A 21,186-nucleotide genomic window follows, 5' to 3' on the forward strand; every position below is an offset into this window, starting at 1 on the left:
GGATTTATAGCTTGATTAGAGTATTTAGACTTGGTATTTACGACACACACACACTTTATAGAAAAAGTTTTGATCACTACTTGGAGGGACGTATGTATCTTGATTTAATTGAGTAGACTACCACTACTTGGAGCGACGTGTGTATCTTGTTTTGAGCATGAAAACTGGTTATTACACACTCTGTAAACTAGATCGTCTTTGACTTAGCTGGGAATACACTTTTATCTCTTTGCATTGATGAATGTAGTTTGTCCCCGGTGATGTTGTAACTTTTAGCCAATAGCCGTAAATTCTGAAGAGCGATAGGAAAAATACATTGAAATGAAGCTCCTGCAAATTAGGGGCCACATTGTTTTACTTCATTGCACTATGCAATTTACGGGTTTTTTGCCTCTACCTGCTTGAGTGCCGTCTTTCGAACGCTTTGTTAAAGAAATTGTTTATGATGTAAACAAAGTGCAGCCTTATACTTTTGTTTTTTTGCCATAAGTAAAATATCTCCTGCTGAAATATTTTTTTGCAACAATTCAGACTTCGCGAGAGATTGCAAGCTCTTCAAATCTTTCTGACTTAATGTTTGCTTCAGTAGACTCATTTACTTCTTGAACAATGCGTTCCTGTAAACGCAAACTTCAGTAACAACAGCACCCAAAGCAAAAAAGTAAAAGCAGGTTCAGTTAGAAACTACCTGCAGAGTTTTTGTCAATTACTTGTTTTAGGACGCTCGGTACTTCCTCATACTGTATAAGATGCCTTATGGCCCCGTTTACACTGCTTTGACGTGGCCTGTGTAACAGGGCACTAGTACGAGGGACTGAGCGGGTCTTTGCTGTTGAAGTCGGGCAGCTGCAACCCGGCGCGGAACACGGGCAGCTCGTTCGTGAGGAAGCGGAGACGACGCCAGTTCACGGGACCAGCGGTGAATGTGACCGGCAGAGGCTCGCGTGACAGGAAGAGCCACGGTACGGTACAGTCTGTACCCACAGCTGCAGTGGGATACGACACCTACCGTTACTGTCGAAGGGCGATGAGTGTGCGATCGTGGGCCCTAGCAAAGCAATAAACGAAAGGACGAGGTATGTTTGGCTTTCTCTTGATATTCTGATCGGTCGTGCGTGTTGTAGTCTTTGCTCCAGTATATGTACCTGAGTTGCCACTAGTTGTGATTCCCCTTGAAATTTATTGTCTATACTCTGTATCATCCACTTCCATTGGGGTTGTATGATCTTCTGTCACCTCCTGGTCATGCTCCTGTTCGTGTGGTGTAATTTGAAGCCAGCTATAATGTAACGCCTGGTATGATATGATGATCGGTCCTTGGTTACTATCATTGCTTTGGTTGAGTTCCTGTTGAATACTTTCGATCCATCCTGCCGCTGCTCCTGTGCTGTTTTTTTTTTCTTTGACCGTTCGACCCCTCCACTGTCCGTTCTGCCGGATAAAAAATCTGATAACTTGCTTTTTTTAGGCCTCCCGGTGCCACCACTACGTAAATCGTTCGATTCAGAATTTTTGCTAGCATTCTTAGGGTCATCTCCGATCCCCAGTATCTGTGGTCCACGTAATATGCTTGTTTAGAAGAAGTTTGACCAAGTATTCTTTGAGTGCTTTGCCTGATTGCTGTGGTGTGAGTTTTCCGTTGTCGTCATCAAGTGTCGTCAAAATAGCCTCCCTGGTGTCATGCGGGAATTCCAGCTCAAAGAAATGATTTGCCGCTGCTACTATCTCTTTTTTCAGCTTGGTTGTCAGGCTTTCAATCGCTTTACTGTTTTCTATTGTGTCAAAACTCTGTTGTAGTGTGCCATTGCTACTGCGTAGTATTGACAGTTTCCAGTTGCTGGTGTTGCTATTTCCTTGAGCCCTGTCCGCTGTAGCACTTGTTTCCCGGTCCATCCTTCTGTTTCCTGTGGCTGAACATGTAAACAATCTGCATCGTGCTCGAAATCTGGGCTCTTTGCTTTCACCTTGATTTGTTTGGCTACCAACCTCTGTATCTTCTCCATTAATTGAGTTTTCTCCCGTAGTCTGACCTTCAATTCATGTTCCTGATTTTTTTCTTCTTTGTTTCTGTTTTTTTGGCTGTAGATTCTGTTTTTTCTTCTCCGTTTTGTTGGGCTTGTGTTCTCCCTTCCTGTAGCTGGCTTCTCTGGTGCCGGCTCGTATTTCCTTTTCCTACAATATTCCATTCGTCTCTAGTTGTTTTGCTTGTGCTTCTGGCCAATTTTTTCTGGTGGTTCAATCTGCTTTGTGCTCTTCCTTTGCAAGATTATCTTCGGTGTCTCTCTTTGCTGTCTTATTTTTTTTCCTGGTGGCTTTCTTCTTGTTTCGCATGAACCCAGTACTTTTCCAATTCCCCCAAGCTAGTTACCGTATATTTCTGTCTAGGTAACGCCGCTATGTCTGCCGCGTTTACTTCGATGCTGTACTGCTTCCTCCAGTCTCCATCGGAGCTGTTACATCCCGCTCGTATGTGCCCATGTCCTCCACAGGCAAAGCAAGGTGATGCTCTGTTCTTGCTGACATGATGCACCAATATTTTTGTTCCTAACCAGCTGATGAACCTTTTACCTTCCAGGAACTGCGGACAATGCGGACTCCTGAAGTAAATATCCCACGTGTATGTCCGAAGTGTTTGGTTATCATCACTTGGTTCTTGCCATGTAATGTAAATTCCGGAAACTTTTTGTTTGATGTTGGCTTCATCCAGGAACCTCTAAATGAACATCAGGCGCACATGATATCGATCTTGAGGCTTTTCATTTCTGATGCCATCCAATCCTATTTGTCTGGCCCACATTTGAGTTGTTCGTTGTGTGTTGTCTTGTGACAGTGGTTCCTCTTCTTCATGCGCGTTCTTGAGTGGAAATTGACGGTTTCTAAAGCTGAGGGTTTTGAATTCCTTGTTCCATTTTATTGCCATCTCTCTTGTCCAGCAGATGATGTGAACTGTGTGGTGCCCTTGGTCATAGCAAATTTGCTTGGCTTCTTGCAGCATCTGTGCTACCCTCTTAGGGTCATTTGCGCTATTCTTGATGCCCATGAAGAACTCATTTGTGAGTTGTTTTCGCGATTGGAAGTTCGGATACACCTTAAATTGTGATGAGGGCATGTGCATTAGATCCCCTTCCACCTGAGCCTTGATCGTGTTCTGAATCAACCTGAGTGCCTCGTTCGTGCATACTCCCTTTAGAAAATCAGGAAACTTAGCCATGCAGAGTATCGTGCCTTCCAGGATGCCTGTCACTACCTTCCATTCTTCTTCGGTTGGCTGTCTCAGTGCGTCTGGAAATCCATAGCGATCTTCGCATAATTTTTTAAGTTGCTCGATCTCGTTTGGTTGATAACTTGATCGAAGGAACCTGAATGTGGAAATCTTCGCTCTACCGTTCATTTCATCATCTTCCATGTTTTTTTCTGAGGGTATCACGAGCTTTTCGAGCCACGGGTTTGTTGTCGCTTTTGGTTTTGCCCTAGCCGCTTGTTTCGTGAACTCAAGTGTTTCCTTCAGACTCTTCCATGATTTATAGATTGCCCGCGTTAGATCGAACATCCGTGCTCTCCATTTGTGTGCATTTGCCGTTTCCTTTTGAATATCCGTCAGAAAAAGTTGCAATATTCGCCGTGTTTCTTCCTCCTCCAGTTCAGGGTAGTGATTGCGGTCCGGTGCCAATGGTTCTGCCGGTCGTGCTAGAAACACGTCCGCGAACATGTCTTGTATAAACTCCACTACGCTCTCGACGTCTTGGGCTTGATCCAATGTCATTCTTTTGATTTCTCCTCGCATGTATTCGTACATTTCTGTAAACAATAATGGTTCTGCTGTGGTTTCATCAAACCGTGGTAATTCGGAGGTGTCCGACATAGCTTCCACTTCTGCTTCCTGTTCCTTGTATTCTGTGTGTTTCTTGGTTGTTAGTGTCGTTCTAGCTTCTGTCTCTGCCTCTTCTCCATCGCTTGGCGTCGTGACATCAATGATCTCTCTGTCCAAGATGGCATTCCTAATGTTCTCCTCCGTTATCGGCCCCTTAGGTCCTCCTCCCGCAGGAGGTTCCTGCTGGCTTTCCATCCGTTCGAGTGCTGCTGGAAGATCGCTGTGCTCCGAATAGAGGTCATTTTAGTTTACCCCAGTGAAAAGTTCGTACTTAGCTGAAATACTCTTTATTTTTAGTAGCTGGTGTCTCTCCGTTGTGGATCACTACGTGTTTTAGTCTTCGGGCGATCGCTTGAGCAGTCGGCCTCTGATTTGGAAGTGTATGAACTATTAATAGGAAGGGGCATTCATAAAAAAAAGCAAAATATATGGAGTGGCTAAAAAAGCCATTTGAAAATACTCACAAACTCACAAATTCAAGAGATGCGAGTTCGCTCACATATCGGTCTAAAACCGGTTTTCCACAGCTGTCATGAATTCAAGATTATTTTGTCTAATTAGATCATGAATTTATGGTAGTTTTACAGAGCAGAATCGCATGAACTGCAGAGCCGCATGAATTCAATGACAGTGCTTTTTCTATTAAAGACTATCAATAACAAGATTCATAACGATGCGCAGATCGACACAAGCTATTGGGCTCACGTCAGGTGGAAGAGCTGCATTCGAGGGGATCGACAAAATTCGGCGCATGTCGAAGGAGACATTGACAGCTGGTTGAGCTGTGGTGCGTCGTCGAAAAGTTCCACTTGCAGTTGGCGCTGGTAGAGTGCCAAGCACGGCGATGTCATAAAGTGCGTATCGCATTTGAATACCTTGACGACTGACTTTCAACAGCAGAATGTACTGGATTCCACTGTAATCGCACCACCATTGAGCAGCTGCTTCCAGACTCGTCCAAGTCTGAGATCTTCCAACCTCCACAGCCAGTGTCGCCCAATTACCAACGGTGCGAAGTGCCGGAAGTGGTGTTCGGTTCAGCGTCGATCTCTTGGGGCCAAATGTCGCATCAGCCTCCTTGTTCGGGTTGGCAGCTCTTCTCGCGGTCATCGATCCCCCTTTTGCCACCTCGCGTCCATTTCCAGCTGCGGTGAGGAACTCGGACTCAAATTCTCTGGCTGTTCTTTCATGCACTTTGGTTGGCAGCTCGACAATTACCATACGCCCATCATAGAGGGCGAGAAATCGAAGTGGAATCCGTAGTCCTTCACCGTCTCCTACATACTTATTGAATGCAGTAACGGAGACTCCCTCACATACGACGTATGGATCGATTTCGTTGTCATCTTGATCGAAATAACTCGCGACCACTTCAAGATTCAGCGCATCCACGACAACGAGAATTTCATCAGCGGTTTTTGAAGTCGTCATTCTTGAAATGGGAAGGGAAAGAAAACCCGGTTTTCTTCGTCCGCCCATCCAATAGCTCAGTGTTGGATTTTGCCGAAGCAATCGGCTTTATTATCCTGTCCGATTTGGGGTCAAAATCGCCGAGCTATCAAATGTATACGATCGTATAGACGCGTCAATCGGATACTATTATACCGAAAGGGGACAAATTTAGTCTTGAATACCGTCTATCTCTGAATCAGAGACAAGAGTCTGATTCCTCCGACCTCCCTCCCTCTTGTTAAGACGTCCACCTCTGCCTCGGGAGAATGGGGCGTTCGCAAGGCTTCGAGAGACAGCAGTTTGCTGACACGGGGCTACCTAAGAAAGGAGGCAGGTCTCAGGCCGTGTGTAGACACTGCTTAGCTGCGTATAACGACCAGACGAGAGAGAAGAAACCACCGGAGCCCAAAGTCATCTCGGGGCGAGACACCAACTATACTAGCCATCTCAAGGACTGTCAGTATTTTAAAGAGGCACAAGAACGGGGTGATGTCACAGCTCCACTGGTTCAGCCAACAATTCTACACCACTTCTTAGCACAGAGCGGAGCGAAACCTTCTTCCAGCTCGGCTTCATCAATATCTGCATCGAGGTCCTCGATTGGGATGCTTCTTCAACAAGTTCCGCCAAACGAAGTCGGTGTATTTGTCAATACTTTAATCCAGTCTTTTGTAAAGACGATCATGATGAATTTGAGCGATTACTCATCCAGTTTCAGGCAGATAATTGCTTACCTGACCGTTTCATCGAAAAACCGTCAACTCGCAGGCTTTTTATTTTTCTCAACCGGGCCTGCGAAAAAGCTCTTCCGAAGCGAAAAGCAATGGGAAAAATTCTGGATAAATACAGCAAGGTTGAAGAAGACTCTCAAGTTTTGGCGCTCAACAACCGGTTGGCGTTTAGTGGCGGTCGATTGAATTTTTTATCCGATGTATGGATGAATGTTGTTAAGTTGCACTTACTTGGGTGCATGCTTGCCCTTTTCGGTACTATCGTGACCTATGGATTATTTCCAACTGGCTCATGACACGACGGGGTCGCGATTGCTGAGCAAATGGAGAAGGTGATGCGTGAAATTGAGACAAAGAATGGATGGACAATTGGGGCTGTTGTAACCGATAACGCTGGTCAGTGTGGTCGCGCCCGGCGTATTTTGGCACGCAGACATCCACGGATCGCGTTCGTTCACGGTTTTGCTCATGACATAAATAATCTGGTTAAAGCAGTGTTAAACGCGTCTTTCCGCGAGCTAACCAAACAGGCATCACTAGCTACGGTGACACTGAATGCATCATCTTCCAAGTGGTTAGTTCGGGCGCAAGAGCTGGTTACAGCAACCTACGGTAAGTCACTTGGGTTCATAAATTTGTGCGAGACAAGGTGGAACAGCATGCAAGGTTGTTTTGCCTCTTTATTGCGTGTGAGAAGTGGACTACTTCACTTTTGGGTCAAATACAACAGCTGCGTTGATTTCCCCCAGGCACTTCAAGTATTTGGTGAACCTTCCTTTTGGCGAAAGCTTGGAGCTGCTGAAGCGATAATTCGTCCACTTTCCAATGTTTCCTACAAGTTGCAACGTGATGAGAATTCATTGGCAGATGTTATCATTTCATACCGAGATATTTATCAAGGATTTCTGGGTGATTTCAACAACCTGGAGTTAGTATCGCGTAGAGAAGCGATGGCAACAATGCAAGCAGCCCTTAATGCTGTTAGCTTTGTTCTTACACCCTCTGCATGTTCGCGTTGCTGTGGCGATTCATAAGGAGTCACCGAATTTGAGATTTCTCGAGAGGTTATGTGGATATGGTATCTATTATTATCGACGATATGCTGGAATCGCCAATGAAAGTGATATCGAGGGTTTGGCAGCCGATTTACACGCCTGGTATCGTGGTGTATTTGTCAGAAGCTCAATTGTTCAGTTCAGTGGAGATGTTGGACAGTATTGGAGCTTTGCTGGTGATATAAGAGCCGACTCGAAGCTACCTAAGCTCGCGGCAATAATTCTCTCAATCGCAGTAAATACAGCAACATGCGAGAGATATTTTAGCGAGCTGGCTGCAATTCACACAGCCCTGAAAAACAGAAAGTCAATCGAGAAGGCACGTAAGTTTCTCCTAATTCGTCAGACGATTCGGCGGCGGGATAAAGTAGCGAGCGAAGGAAAAGAAATCGTCGAGATCAAACGCATCGTCGCTGCCGCTGAGAGAGAGCACGTTGGAAATTGTGATATGGGTACTCCTATCACGCTTGAAGAACTAGAAGAAAAACATGTAATTGCTCACCAAGATGTACCCAGCGAAGACACGACCGAGTATTGGCAAGACATCTTGAATGTTCTGGACGGAAACGAGTCCATACTCGACGAAACGTCTATTGACGAAGACGACGAACTCGAACAAAATATATTTGAAGGATTCGAAGAAGCTATTCCAGAGCCTGATACGACAGAGTTTCCCCAGACAAATGTGAAGACTTTCCCCCAGGAAACCAAGCTTACTGGAATTCGAGGGCAAAAATTTAGTCTTACTACACTTTTCCCGTCGGAGCGCACATTTGGATTGACGCCTTACGTGACATCACTGTCTGCATAGCTAAGCGCAATTAATACAATGCTTGTGCAGCTCCACTTACACGGACGATCCTGACGTACTTCTTGCTCTACTTCATCGCTGAGCTGTCGGTGGTGTACTTCATGTTCGAGGGCGCTTTCTTACTGCGGATGTATCAATACTGCCTGCGGCAGCAATGTCTTTTTCAGCGCAGCAACGATGAGGGCGAGACCTCCTCGCTGCTTAGGAGTGCCCGTGGCGGCCGGGAGCACTTTGCAGCCCGACAGCACTGATTCCAAGACGTAGAAGACGGTGGAGTTCAAGTCGTGCGACGGCACAGCGCATGAATGTGAATAGGACGTGCTTGGCTTCATAGGGCGTCGTGACTGTGGGTGAGCATCGTCTGTTGTATATTTTTGCCTATTTGATATCTCGACCGTCGCCTACAAGTAGAGCGGGGTTTTCCCACTTTGCGACCGGTCTTGCGGTTGTAGTAGAAGAAGTGTTCCGTGGTGGGGTCGTAGATTTTCTCGTACGCATCGAACGGTAATTCGCGCAGTTCTTCTCGGGCGCGACGGGCTCACCACATCCGCTGCAGACACGTAGCAGCTTCATCGCGTGACATTTGTCGTAGACGCTATAGTCTTCGTTTATGTCGCTTGAGACAACACGCTCACTCATGCGTGGTTACTTCCTTACAGAGTACAAGGCTGAGAATCGAGGAGATACAAGTGTGCTTTGTCGTCTTCCGGAAGGAGATACAGTCGAGTCGTCCACGAGTGCAAGATCGTATTCACCAAACACTGCAGGTTTAAACCAGGTTGCAGTGCCCGAAACACTGTCGTAGTAGCATGGTTGACCAGACACCGGGTCCAGTATCTTACGATATTGGCGCGTGATTAGCTGGAGAAGCATCTTACGCGCTGCGATCCGTCGGTAAAGCGCTTGAATCGTGCGTGTGGCAGCTTCCTCGTTGTGGAATTTCTCTGGTCTCAACGTGACTGCTACTCGTCGACGTCCCTGGGCTGGATTTTGATGATGGCCAGCCGTAGATCCAAGCTCGTCGTCGGCCTCATTAAGCAGAAGTCGGGGCTTCTCTCAGGGCGTTTCCTTAGTAGTGGCGCTGTAAATATAGAAACACCCGGTCGTGGCGTCCCAGATGTTCTTGATACTCGAACGCAGAATACGACGCATGAGCTCACGACCTCAATGACATCGGTACGCGTGCTGAACGATCGGAGCAGCTTCATCGTGCGTCATGGTAGCGAACCTGGCCAGTCGTTGGATCTCGACTGGGTCATTCAGATCGTATCGCTTGCAGAGTAATGGCGGCGGATCCCACAGCTTTGGTGGCAACTCCTTTTTGCTTGCCAATTTTTCCACGTGATACACACGTTCCTTCTCTAAATTAGAGTGCTTTTCGTATCGATCACGCAGCAAGTTTAAGACCAAACGTCGAGCTTGAAGACCTCGCCATACTGCTTGCAGTTTGATAGCTGCTTTGACAGGTGTGAGCGGAGGGTATATCCGCGGCGAAGCGTCCACCACTACTACCAGCAGCATCCGTGTGCAAAACGACGCTCTTCCCCGCGGAAACCCCCTGCCTGCGCAGATTATTGTTCCCGCTCCACTATCAAAATGGCTGCTCCATTCGTGTCCGGATAATGCCCGGATACCGGTTGCGTGTGGTGGTCCAAGTTGGAGCTAACCGGATGATACAGCCGAATTATTTTGCCGATTTAGCCGAATTGCCGATCGGCAAAAAAAATCAGTTTAGCCGAATTGCCGCGATAAAGCCGCGGCAATTCGCGGACAGCTATTATGGCTGTCCGCTTAAGCTACGCATAAAAAGGCATCCAGAGTACCCCTATTAAATACACAATATCAGAGACAGCGATGATGTACAGTACTATAATAAAGAACATGCTAAGTACTACATGTACATGTACTACTAGCTATAGTACATAAGCGTATTTTTACGTTTACCGTACTACGGTTCCTCTAGCAATCCACATGGACATCGATAAGGGACCGCCTTTAACTGCAGTGACCTCGCCACACTCTTCATTTTGCTTTTTTAGGTCACAATATATGTGTAGTACATGTGTGCTACTTGTTCTGCTTCGCCAGGGCAGCATCCACCTCGGCGTCGCTAGACACGACAAAGCTCTTAGTGTTAGCCTTCTTGAGCAGAGCCTCGAACTTCTCCACATCAACGTCAGAGTCCACCTTCTTTAGCAGCGCTGCGGCTTCTGCGGAGGAAATGGACTTGACGCCCTTGGCTGCCTTGTCCACGAAGACAGCAGCCTTCGGGTGCTCCACCAGGTTGTTGCACGGCACGTTCACAGCCAAGCCATCTTCCACAGCAAGCACGTGCTTCTTAGTCACCTTACTGGCAGCGTCCACGATCGCACCACCAAAGAGGGACGTCACACCCAGAGGGTTCCAGATGCTCAAGTGAGCACTGTAGAGCTGGCCGTTGTTGATGGCAGCAGCGCGCCCAGCGCCCGTAGCGTTGAATACAAGCGCAGTCTTGTTGTCCTTGACCAGAACGTCAGCAGGAACCACCAGAGACCCGGACTCAGCCACATCCAGCAGCTTCTTCTTGGCCAGACCAATAGAATCCTTAATGGTCGACAAGTCTGCGGCTCCCGTGATCACAACCTTGACAAATGTGGCACCTTCGTCGTCATTATCCATGAGCAGTTGAGCTTGAGGGTCCTTGTCCTTGAATTCACCGCCGGTTGCCACGTAGACGACAATGGGGCGAGCAGCATGAGGGTCTTTGATGGGAACACGCACCAACAGACTCTGGGCGAACAGAGCCACCACAGGAGAGTCCGAAATGACACGCACACGTGTACGGTCGTCCTGGAAAGAACCAGCAGCTCCGTCCTGCGTGTACAGATTGGGCTCAGTGGACAGGTGCTCCGTCACCTTCTCGTACAGACCCTCGAAGTCGTTGAACACGATGCTCACGTCCACCTCCTCGATCGCCACCTTCTTGCCAGCTGCAGTAACGTTAGAAACTAGTAAGTAACCTTAGCATAAATTTATAAAATAACTTCCACAACGTCCTTACCGGGCTTCTCCTGCTTGGCGAGCTCCTCGAGCTTGGGCCAGCTGAGGTTGCGGAAAGCGTCACCGTGCGGCGTCACGTCATCGTCAGCCAGCGACCAGTTGAACTCAATGTTGAGACCTTCGTGCTCCTGCGGGAACTCCTTCTCGCGCATAGCAATAATTGTAAATAAAAAAATGGTGTCATTTGCCACAGTTGTTTGAGGCGGATCTTTGGCGTTTGTACGCACCACAACGAACTTGTCGGCGGCGTGCGGAGCGACACTGAAGTTGCGGAGAAGTGCACGACGTGCTGTGACCGAGCGCAGCGCCTGGAAGCTCTGGCGGAGGGCCATGTCGACAGGGATCAGGCAGCTAGAAGCTTTACGGTTCTGGGGGTCGGAGGAAAATGACCGGCCGTGAAAATGCTCGCACTTAAGCGAATTTCAACCAATTATGATGAAGGAAGTTGATTTAGACCAAATAAATATGGTGCATTTGCAGCAAGTTGCACTTCGTTATCATTAGTATGGACGTGCCACTTGCGGCACGCGGATTGGCGCCGTCTGTACTCGGTACGGAGGTGTCGGGGATGGATAAGGAGCTAGTCAGAATTACGCAGTAGCGTTTCTACTAACGCAGGCGTATGGTGTGGTGTGTGTGCTGGGTGACCAGAGGCACTTTTCCGCGCAGGTTTTCGGTATCAAAAAGACCTTGTAGACATCTCTGCTCGCGAATTGGCAAGCGGTGGGTGGCTATATAACGAATTTGATGCATATTTAGTCCAAACGTTGTGCAACTGCTGCGCAGAGGCGGAAATTAGCGTGGATGATGCGGTGGGAGTGCTGGAGATTGCTCGGCATGAGAAAAAAACGACGACAGTCGGAGACACAGCACTCGATCTGCTCCAGGTAAATGGCGGTTGCTGTAGGCTGTTGCTGCAAAAAGAGATTGGCAGTTAATAGTTGCCGATAGGAAGTGACGAAGAGCAAGCCAATTGCGACGAGACTGCTAGGGCTTGATGGATTGCTGGGCGGCGGCCTGCAGCTAGGTGAAGTCACGGAAATCTGTAGGTTCGGCAGTGCTCATTGCACTGTTATGACAACTAATCGTTGAAATTTGACGGTGTGGAAGGTGGTGGTCCAGGATCCGGTAAAACGCAGTTCGGGTGAGTAGTAACAGTGTGGGTATTCTGGATATTAGTTTGGGAAAGGTACTAAGTGCTTTGTCTGGTGGTGAGCAGGATTCATGCTTGCTTGGCAGCGCAGTACGCGGTGGATGAGGCTGGAAAAAAGTCATCCGCCGTATTTATTGGTCTGGAACCGGTTACGATGGGCGGTGTTTGCTGGCGTGACTGATTGTCTCTTGATGGTCTCGTTAACAGATAGTGAAGGAAGTTTTATCATCGAGCGCGTGGCGTCAATGGCTAAGCACTTCTTAGAGGATTTTCGCCACCTTGGAGCGGATAAGCTGGTACAGTTACTTCTTGTTAGGGACGCTCTCTGATTTCCTCTTAATTACTTCTCTATTGTAGACACGGGACGATTTGCTGCGAGGAATCACGTACTACCGTGTTCATGATTTCTTGGAGCAAGTGGAGATACTGCACTCCTTGCCTTCTTATCTCCAAGCCACCCCCGAGGTAATTTATTTCTTGTGTGGGTATTGAACGCGTGGATCGAAGTACTAACGCTAACGTTGTTCGTCGCAGTGCAAGCTTCTCGTAATTGACACGGTTGCTTTCCACTTTCGCCACGGCTTCGAAGACTACACTCAAAGAGCTCGAGCTTTGGATGAGCTTGCTCTCTTTCTACATGGACTCGCAACTGACTTCGACCTGGCGGTAAGCTATTCTTTGTTAGTCGACATTCTTTTTGTTCTCAAAGGAGTTTGTGTAGGTCTTGTTGATCAACCACATTACCACAAAGTCGTCGTCTAACAACCGACAAGTGTCACAAGAACGACCGGCATTGGGTGAGTTTTTGATTGTGTAATCGCTAACGTCGCTGACTTGTTATCGTTTGAAAAGGTGAAAGCTGGACCCATTCGATTGCGAATCGGGTAGTGTTCGAATGGGAGGTACGTCCCTATCGTCGTCCGGTTATTCACGTAATGACTTGACCAATGGGATTGTGAACTGCAGGCGAACTGTCGAGTTGCTCGGATAATTAAGTCAGCCACGCTTGCACACGACTCGGCGCTTTTTGAAGGTATACGAACATAAAATCTGCTACTTTAAAGGCAGGGCCTGACGTTCAGTGTGACACTCTCTTGCTTAGTGTCAGAGCGTGGGGTCCGAGATGCGATCGATGAAGAGTACTAAATAATGATCACGCCAACATGCGAATGGAGTCGTCGTTTATCAGCTGCTCAGTTTTACCGATTTACCTTCCCAAACTACGAGTTCACTATCTCATACGCGGAGGATCCTTGGTGTTTCAGCGCACTGTGCATCGATGCACTCTAGACGAGCGCTTCCTGCTTCTGGCATGCCAAGCCCATGTGGCCCGCGAAGCACTCGCATGTTCCTGTGTCGTAGTCGCAGGTGCCGCGACCAGCACACTCGGTGAGCTCGGTCAATGGACGATACGCTGGAGTATCTTCGGCAAGCATGTTGCTCGTGCCAAGCGTCACCGGATAGACTTCTTTAACGACGCAAGTGCCAGACGTTACACCAGTAGTAAGCGGGTGCTGGCCCTTAGTATCGCCATGCGCGGCAACATTGCAATCCAGCAAATTCTGATACCCCGTAGTGCCCGGCTCCGACGTAAAAATCACCTCGCACATCGCTTTAATTTGAGTTCCGGTTCCTGCGTACGCTGCAGCGTCGTCATTTACAATTTTGTTTAACGTTCCATACCCCAACGAGTCCGTTGGGTCAGAGCGCTTGAAGGCATAAAACCTGTCAACAGCTACCACAGTGACTGTGTTGAGCACGTTGTTCGGTAAACGGCGGAGCGCCTTCTGAATGTTTGCACATGTGGTATCATCGTCTGTTGGTTGAAAAGCGACACTCAGCGTTCCACCAAGCGTGATTTTCTCCGTAGTATACGCATTGCCGTACGGATCATAGTACGTCAAGTACCCCTCACCGCCAGCCTTATCAAGAATAATAGCTTGCACCATGTCGTATTGATTCGGGGTCAGAGGATCGTCGCCTCTAGGACACGAGCGCATCGAGCAATCGTGACCTTCGTAGTTGGCGTCACATACGCAGCCCATGATCTTCTCTTGGTCCCAAAGCGTGTATTTACGACCTGCCACTCCCCCAATCCGCTTGTGGGCCGTATCCGTCGCCAATTCCTCAATAAACTCACACGTGCCGTGGCCACTGCAGTCATTGGGACACTGCATTCGTCGACAGCCGCTGCCGATGAATCCTGCGTCACATGTGCATTCTCCAGTAGCTCGATCACACGTTCCGCGGCTGCCACATTCTGCGTGGTAGTGTGCGTCGTCGTCGCGCTGTGCTGTATCTTGCCACGCGCGAGTGAACGCACATTGCCGACCCGAGCAATCACCGCCGACCCAGTTCTGCATGCATTGGCAGACGTCATTGAGACCGCATTTGCCGTGTCCGGAACACTTGTTGGGGCAGGCGCCTAGCACTAAACTAGGCGTCGCTAACAGCAGTGTTAGTGCCACTACAACCCCCCACTTGGTCATGACCTGAACTCTGGACTTCAATAGCTTCTGCTCGTTCGTGCGGCAGGAAAGGTGAATCCAAATGTGGAAAGCTCTCAATAGACGGCGACACGTCCGTTAGATTTGGGGACCTTTTGTGCGATCTTGCGAGACGCCACCAAAGTGACCATTGGCCGGGACGATCTTTTGCAGAGGGACGCCCCACGAAAATAACGAGTACTGCAGTTGGTTTCTATTGACAAGTATAGAAATTCCTCGCCTACGTTCTTGTTGTTTGACCAACTGCATCCACTTCCACGAAAGCTACAAAAGCAGCGCCAGCCATCCCGCTACCAGTGCAACACCTCCAATAGGCTACGACACCATCACAAGTGAATACACTATTCAATCCCTTGTACAGATCAACTACGCACCGTTATCATGCCGAGCTTCTTCTGCTGCGTGAGCGTCAGGGCGTACAGCGAGCCGGAGAAGAGCATCGTGCCAGTCGTGATGAGACCTCCCGCTAGTCCCGGTCGTCGACACATGGGCGTGGCTAGCAGCACTACCGAGTGGATCAACTGGTAGTGCGCTGCCGTCTCCCAGTTCTTGAGCAGATGCGGGTTCTTCACGTGGTTCTTGAGTCCATGAGCACCGAAAGCCCCTGCAAAAATCGTGAGAACACTACTAAAAATAGTCGAGGCTCAGGGCTGCTGGTTATTCACAACGCACCAAGCAGCACAGCGCTGGCGCCGGAGATAGCGCCGACCTTCCACCAGATCGAGAGCGCGGGCGAGATCACAGCGGCCTTCATGAAGCTTGTCGATATTTGACATGCGTGGTTTAGGCCAATTAGAGTCGATCAGTGCAAGATTATGGGACGGGAAACCCACCAAAGACGATGTTGAAGTGGATCACTTATAAAAGGTGAAAATGATAAAGGTGTCATAATCACGACGACATATGGTAGTTGTTATTCGTGTCTGGCACATTCTCCAGTTACCTCTCTTAAGGGTAAACCCAACTACGAATGCCTTTGTAACGTAAAAAACGGGCATCTTGAAAGTGGTCGTCGGAAGTACTGCATCATTCCGAGAGGGCGTGATAATCACAGATAAAAATGGTCATTTCACAGAGGGTGCGTCAATTTCACAGATCGTATGTAAGCTTCACAGGACATGCCTCCTTTTCACAGACCGAGGATCCCATCTGCCTCAAGGGAATATGTTACCTAACTTCATAATAAAAAAAACCAAACCTAAACAGTAATAAAAAGGAAGTCACAATCCAACATTCACCGCAGTGTTATACATACCGATAATCGAGATCGTGGTTTGTGCTGCTCTCACCTGCGGTTGCCTCCTGCGCCTTGCCGAAGGTGCGGGGCTGTCAGCAAGGGCACCGCTAGGTCTTCGCCAACCAGTAGAAGACTTTCGACCTCTAGGACGTCGCATGCGAAGACCAGACGTAGTTTTGCAGAATGTTCGTTGTCTTCCGTCGCCATATCCGATTTGCAACCGCGTGTTATCACTAACCAATCTGAGATACATGCTCCGAAGTGTTCCAAGTTTGCAATACAATCGAATCGGAACCTACTGAGAGCAAGAAAACGCTATACTACCTAGATACATCAGTATTCAAATATGAGGCCGATTTAGATCCTTGGGTATTACGAAGTAATTAATAAATGCGTATAACGATTATTTATAAATAAAGATGTTTTGTGTGTCGTTACGAAACGATTATTTACAAAGTCCTTGTATTCTCCATTAGCTAAAGAAACAAATGAAGTACGAGTGGAACTTTGTAAGCTCCTATGAAAACGAAGTGCAGCTAGAAGATTATCTCGACGCGCAGAAGACATGGTGTAAGAACAAGAGTCAGCTGGAGATATGCAGTGTTTGTGAATACAATCTCGACATTCACTTTATGCGCTATCGGCTTTTCATTTGCTCCGACGAAACTTGCAAGCTGTTAGGGTCGTGCAAGTGGGTCTTGAAAGCTCTGCAGTGTCAGATCACCGATAAAATCAGTGTTTTTCAAAATTCACACCACTTGTCAGTCTCACCTGCATATCGTAAGCCCGGGGATCTGAATTGCGCAATGAAGAGATACATAAGAAGCCAGGCCGAGGTCGGATTGAAGCCGGCCGCAATAATGCACAAAATGGCTGTTGATTTGGGGCTGCCGCAGACCAATCCAAAAACACTTCTACCAAAAGTACAGTGTTTTGTACGCACGTACAGAAACAATAGTAAAGTGGACAATGATTTCGTCGATGTGATGGTTGCAAACGCTGTTAAACATCGTTTTCGAGATGGCTGCAGCGAAATCACACCATTTACATTTGGATTTTCACTTGATAGCAATGGAGAAGCTCTAATTGGTAAAGGAACTGAAGATAGCCCTCTAGTTATTGGGTTTTCGACCAAATCACTGGTCAAGAGACTCGGTCGAGCATCTGAATTTATTTTTCACTTGGATGCCACTTTCAAACTTAACACTAGAGGTTTTCCGGTTATAGTTATGGGTCTATCAGATATGTGGAGACAATTTCACCCTGTGGCTTTCTTTTTAGTCTCCGATCTAAAGAGTCCCCAATGGACTCGAGCAATTCGGGGGTGTAGGATAATGCGTCCTAAGACACGTCCTAAAGTGTCCTATTTGTCCTAAATTTTACAGGGGGATTTTGGAGATGTGTCCTAAAAAGCAACTAATCCTTCGCTACAGAATATTATAATTTGTGTCCTCCATATTGTCCTAAAACTCAAATATTAACTTTCTTCTGGACCTTCTACTTAAAATTACATAAGCGTTACTTAATACACACATTAGCGTTACTTACTGTCCTAAGGCACACTACCAACCATTTATCAATCTCCACCACGGCAGCTAAGCACCATGGACCATCGCGGCTACTCCTTCTGCATCAAGCGCTCGTGTCCTGAAACAAGCACGGTTTACTACGTCTGCAAGCGGTTCCGCAAAGGATGCAAGGCTAAGATAACTGTCCGATCAGGTGCAGTTGTAGCAGACGGGGTTCTACATACGTGCGACGAGGCGGTGCCACAAGTCATTGATGTGCGCAGCGAAATGCGCCTAGAGCTACAGCGACGCAGCGTCAGCAACATGGCTACCCCTCCACCAGTTGTATGGCAAGAGGTGTACGACGGGATCAAGCGCCGCCATGCTGCCGACGACGGCACGCTCACTATCATTCCATGCGCACCTGCCGTCTCTATAGTGAAGCAGACACGCAAGGAGTGTACGGGCGGTGATGTGTACGAGGCCATACTTTCTCAATCAGTACGCTGTGTAAACGACAAGGACCCCAGGTCCTTTCTACAGTTTAGTGTGGCGTACCCCACACAGACGACCACCGGAATCCATCGCATGATCGGTTTTGGGCACCCTGATTTGGGTCTGATACTGCGGTATCCGAAGATTACCCTTTTCATAGACGGCACCTTTTCGGTGGTACCCAAACCTTTCAACCAATGCTTGATTGTGATGGCGTTTGAGCCTGCCGTCAATCTCTACGTACCCATTTGCTACGTTTTGGCTCGAGGTAAGTCGCAAGATATGTACTGGCGGGTGCTAAATGAGCTCATCAATCGTGACTTTGCGTCCCGAATGGGTGTACATCCTGCCCTTTTAGCCTTTATTGAAGGCACCAAGCGTGAGGCTGCACGCTATATCCAGCGTATCGAGGATATCAAACACCTCCGCCAGAAAGCCCCTCAGCATGCCCCACCAGCGACACTGGAGATTCCTGAAGACTACAAAAGGTTTGAGTAGATGCAGATAGAACCTACTAATACAATATTCCCATGTGTAATTGCTCTTGTGAATTATAGATGAATAATTGAATTATATTGATAAGACAGTAGAAAACTAGTAACGTTGTCCTAATAGGACAGTGCATGTTGGGTTTGATGTTGTCCTAATAGGACAGTAGTCTGAGTTGCTGTGTGTCCTAATAGGACATAATAAGTGTCGAGTTGCTGAGTGTCCTATTAGGACACACGGAGCCTGGCTTGTTTCGTCCTAAAGCACATTGTGGTGTCCTAAAATTTGGATCGTTTATGAACCGATTGCTAGTTTTTTATCCCAGGTTTTAGGACAATAGGACACTTTAGGACACCTAGTAGGACGCATTCTCTCCTACCAATTCGGGTATTGCTGGATTTGTATTACGACATTTCATCACAGAGTGTATCGTTTGGATTCGTGATGATGGATGCAGATAATGCTCAACGAAATGCATTTGAAAGTGTGGCTGGTGCTATTCTCGCTTCAGATAAGCAGCCAACGTACTTGATGTGTTTCTTTCACGTGATGTCAAATGTTAGAAAACATACCGTGGGGTTCTCGGAGGCAAACAAGAGAATTGTATACAGACATGTATACAAAATTCACTACGCGCGAACCTTGGTGGATAAACAGAGTCGAATCGACGATGCTCTGGAATCATGGAAGGTTAACACCGACTTGCAGTCATTCTCCGAGTATTTTTCGGCTCAGTGGCTGGAGGGGCGCTACAGTAAATGGCAGTGTGTGGAAACTCCGACTGGAATGGCAAAAACTAACAACCCGTGTGAAAACTTCAATCGCCATATGAAAAACACTCATTCTATGCGCAGATTGCTTCATTTAAACCCTCTTTTCATGGAGTTACTTAAAGTGAGCCAGGCAAGATCAATTTTGACAGCTACTTTTGCGACATCGACACGGGCAGCACCCCACATTATTAGAGACTTCAGAAAATTAAAGAGAGAGCGCCTTTTAACCATTACTAGTTCAGCTCGCATGAAAATTGCTTTTCTTCTGGAATCGGGGCACAGTATGGTAGAATTTCGTGTTCAACAACGAAAAGGAGCTCCTACTGTAGCTAGAATAGTGAGACCCAGTACAAATCTGCCGGCACCTTTGACGGACACTTTGACTGGTATACTGACACCAAGTAGCAATCTGCCTGTAGTCAGTAGTATAGTGGCAGCAAGTACAATTCTGCCGGCAGATATATGCGCGTTACAGCTAGAATAGTTAGACCCAGTACAAATCTGCCGGCACCTTTGACGGACACTTTGACTAGTATACTGACACCAAGTAGCAATCTGCCTGTAGTCAGTAGTATAGTGGCAGCAAGTACAATTCTGCCGGCAGATATACGCGCACTGTAGCTAGAATAGTGAGACCCAGTACAAATCTGCCGGCACCTTTGACGGTCACTTTGACTAGTATACTGACACCAAGTAGCAATCTGCCTGTAGTCAGTAGTATAGTGGCAGCAAGTACAATTCTGCCGGCAGATATACGCGCACTGTAGCTAGAATAGTGAGACCCAGTACAAATCTGCCGGCACCTTTGACGGTCACTTTGACTAGTATACTGACACCAAGTAGCAATCTGCCTGTAGTCAGTAGTATAGTGGCAGCAAGTACAATTCTGCCGGCAGATATATGCGCGTTACAGCTAGAATAGTGAGACCCAGTACAAATCTTTTAATCTAATACATTTTCTGTATTTGTAGTTGCCCGTGTGGATTAGAGATGCTGGAATTAATAGTTCTGCCTGGAATTTACGAAGCTGACAAAATGTGTAATATTAATAGTATATAAATAATTAAAATGGGAAGTTTGTTAATGTCCTCTTTCTCCAAATTCTAATTCATCATTGATATCTCAGCATTTCCATATGTGATTTGAGAACACAGGGTACTTTTCCATGCGCTCTGTGAAAACAACGTCCTCTCTGTGATTTGACGATTTCCATCTGTGAAAAAGTATTTTTATCCATCATTCCTTACCACTCCGAGCTGATTTGCGTTAAGCTCATCATTGACGTCAATCCAGCAACATCGGTTTTGGTCTCCATACTCTGCTTGCCTGCGCCTCGTTTCGCACCTCTTGCTGCTGATACTTGAGTTGCTTGTTCGATCAGCTGAACAGTTGCTGTTACGCTTCTGCCAAGTCCGGGTATTTCCTGAAATGGTACTTTGTCCAGGGCAGCCACGATTCGCTGACATCGCAACGGGTGCAGCCAGCGTAGTGTGTGTCAAGTCTGCAAACAACCTCAACTGATGCTGAAAACAGGACCGTGCTTTACCACTTGGTCGTGATACGAAACAAATACTGGATGAAGGAAGAGAATGTTCACGAACGTTTTATCCCGTTTATATTCGCTGGCTGTACCACCTCGAAAGACAAAAACCCAGTCGCAATCGAACGCAGGAGCGCATGATCTGATAAAGTCAGTACATGTATATCGCTTCTCGTTCTGGCAATGCTTGCTTAGTAGTAGATAGTGCACTTGGGTCTGCGTATCGGCCATTTTGAACTTGTAAAATTCATTTGGATCAAATATCATTGTGTAGCGATAGCCGTATTAATAGTAGCCTTCTTCTTCATTACGAGGGTACGGCGAGATCATCGGGAGCTCGTTGTAATACAGTGTCGTCGAGAAGCACGCGGCACGGAGGCCAAACGCCCATTGATCTCGGCCCTTATCATCACACATAGTCGGCTTAGTAGATGTGAGGCCGCTGCGGCTGGAAACATGGTACGCAGTGATCATCATTTCCCGAAGTGAGTTTTACCGTTTTTTGACCAGGTTGACTACCAAGTA

The 21,186-nt window shown here is 47.4% G+C and overlaps 6 protein-coding genes across 6 annotated transcripts; 1 reads left to right on the forward strand and 5 right to left on the reverse strand.

Annotated features, from left to right (window-relative positions):
* Window positions 1–2,713: 2,713 nt before the first annotated feature.
* On the reverse strand, window positions 2,714–5,092 carry PITG_09302 (uncharacterized protein; the record flags this gene model as incomplete). The annotated part of the gene is made up of 3 exons (XM_002903540.1): window positions 2,714–3,158; window positions 3,837–4,096; window positions 4,577–5,092. The coding sequence occupies 3 exons, from the start codon at window positions 5,090–5,092 to the stop codon at window positions 2,714–2,716; spliced, it is 1,221 nt and encodes a 406-aa protein (XP_002903586.1).
* A 3,397-nt stretch (window positions 5,093–8,489) lies between these two features.
* PITG_09303 (uncharacterized protein) lies at window positions 8,490–9,072 on the reverse strand (the record flags this gene model as incomplete). The annotated part of the gene is made up of 3 exons (XM_002903541.1): window positions 8,490–8,522; window positions 8,578–8,885; window positions 9,018–9,072. 3 exons carry the CDS (start codon window positions 9,070–9,072, stop codon window positions 8,490–8,492), a joined length of 396 nt encoding a protein of 131 aa, XP_002903587.1.
* A 915-nt stretch (window positions 9,073–9,987) lies between these two features.
* Window positions 9,988–11,291, reverse strand: PITG_09304 (uncharacterized protein; the record flags this gene model as incomplete). The annotated part of the gene is made up of 3 exons (XM_002903542.1): window positions 9,988–10,889; window positions 10,961–11,099; window positions 11,193–11,291. 3 exons carry the CDS (start codon window positions 11,289–11,291, stop codon window positions 9,988–9,990), a joined length of 1,140 nt encoding a protein of 379 aa, XP_002903588.1.
* Window positions 11,292–11,464: 173 nt separating this feature from the next.
* PITG_09305 (DNA repair protein RAD51) lies at window positions 11,465–12,929 on the forward strand (the record flags this gene model as incomplete). The annotated part of the gene is made up of 11 exons (XM_002903543.1): window positions 11,465–11,510; window positions 11,558–11,593; window positions 11,647–11,682; window positions 11,746–11,846; window positions 11,911–12,016; window positions 12,070–12,103; window positions 12,179–12,249; window positions 12,320–12,408; window positions 12,470–12,577; window positions 12,647–12,778; window positions 12,834–12,929. The coding sequence occupies 11 exons, from the start codon at window positions 11,465–11,467 to the stop codon at window positions 12,927–12,929; spliced, it is 855 nt and encodes a 284-aa protein (XP_002903589.1).
* A 469-nt stretch (window positions 12,930–13,398) lies between these two features.
* Window positions 13,399–14,601, reverse strand: PITG_09306 (uncharacterized protein; the record flags this gene model as incomplete). Its single annotated transcript, XM_002903544.1, has 3 exons — window positions 13,399–13,526; window positions 13,611–13,713; window positions 13,855–14,601. The coding sequence occupies 3 exons, from the start codon at window positions 14,599–14,601 to the stop codon at window positions 13,399–13,401; spliced, it is 978 nt and encodes a 325-aa protein (XP_002903590.1).
* Window positions 14,602–14,985: 384 nt separating this feature from the next.
* PITG_09307 (uncharacterized protein) lies at window positions 14,986–15,373 on the reverse strand (the record flags this gene model as incomplete). The annotated part of the gene is made up of 2 exons (XM_002903545.1): window positions 14,986–15,223; window positions 15,288–15,373. 2 exons carry the CDS (start codon window positions 15,371–15,373, stop codon window positions 14,986–14,988), a joined length of 324 nt encoding a protein of 107 aa, XP_002903591.1.
* Between the last annotated feature and the right edge of the window lie 5,813 nt (window positions 15,374–21,186).

The sequence above is a fragment of the Phytophthora infestans genome, genomic scaffold (assembly GCF_000142945.1).
Source record: "Phytophthora infestans T30-4 supercont1.14 genomic scaffold, whole genome shotgun sequence".
Classification (NCBI taxonomy): domain Eukaryota; phylum Oomycota; class Peronosporomycetes; order Peronosporales; family Peronosporaceae; genus Phytophthora; species Phytophthora infestans.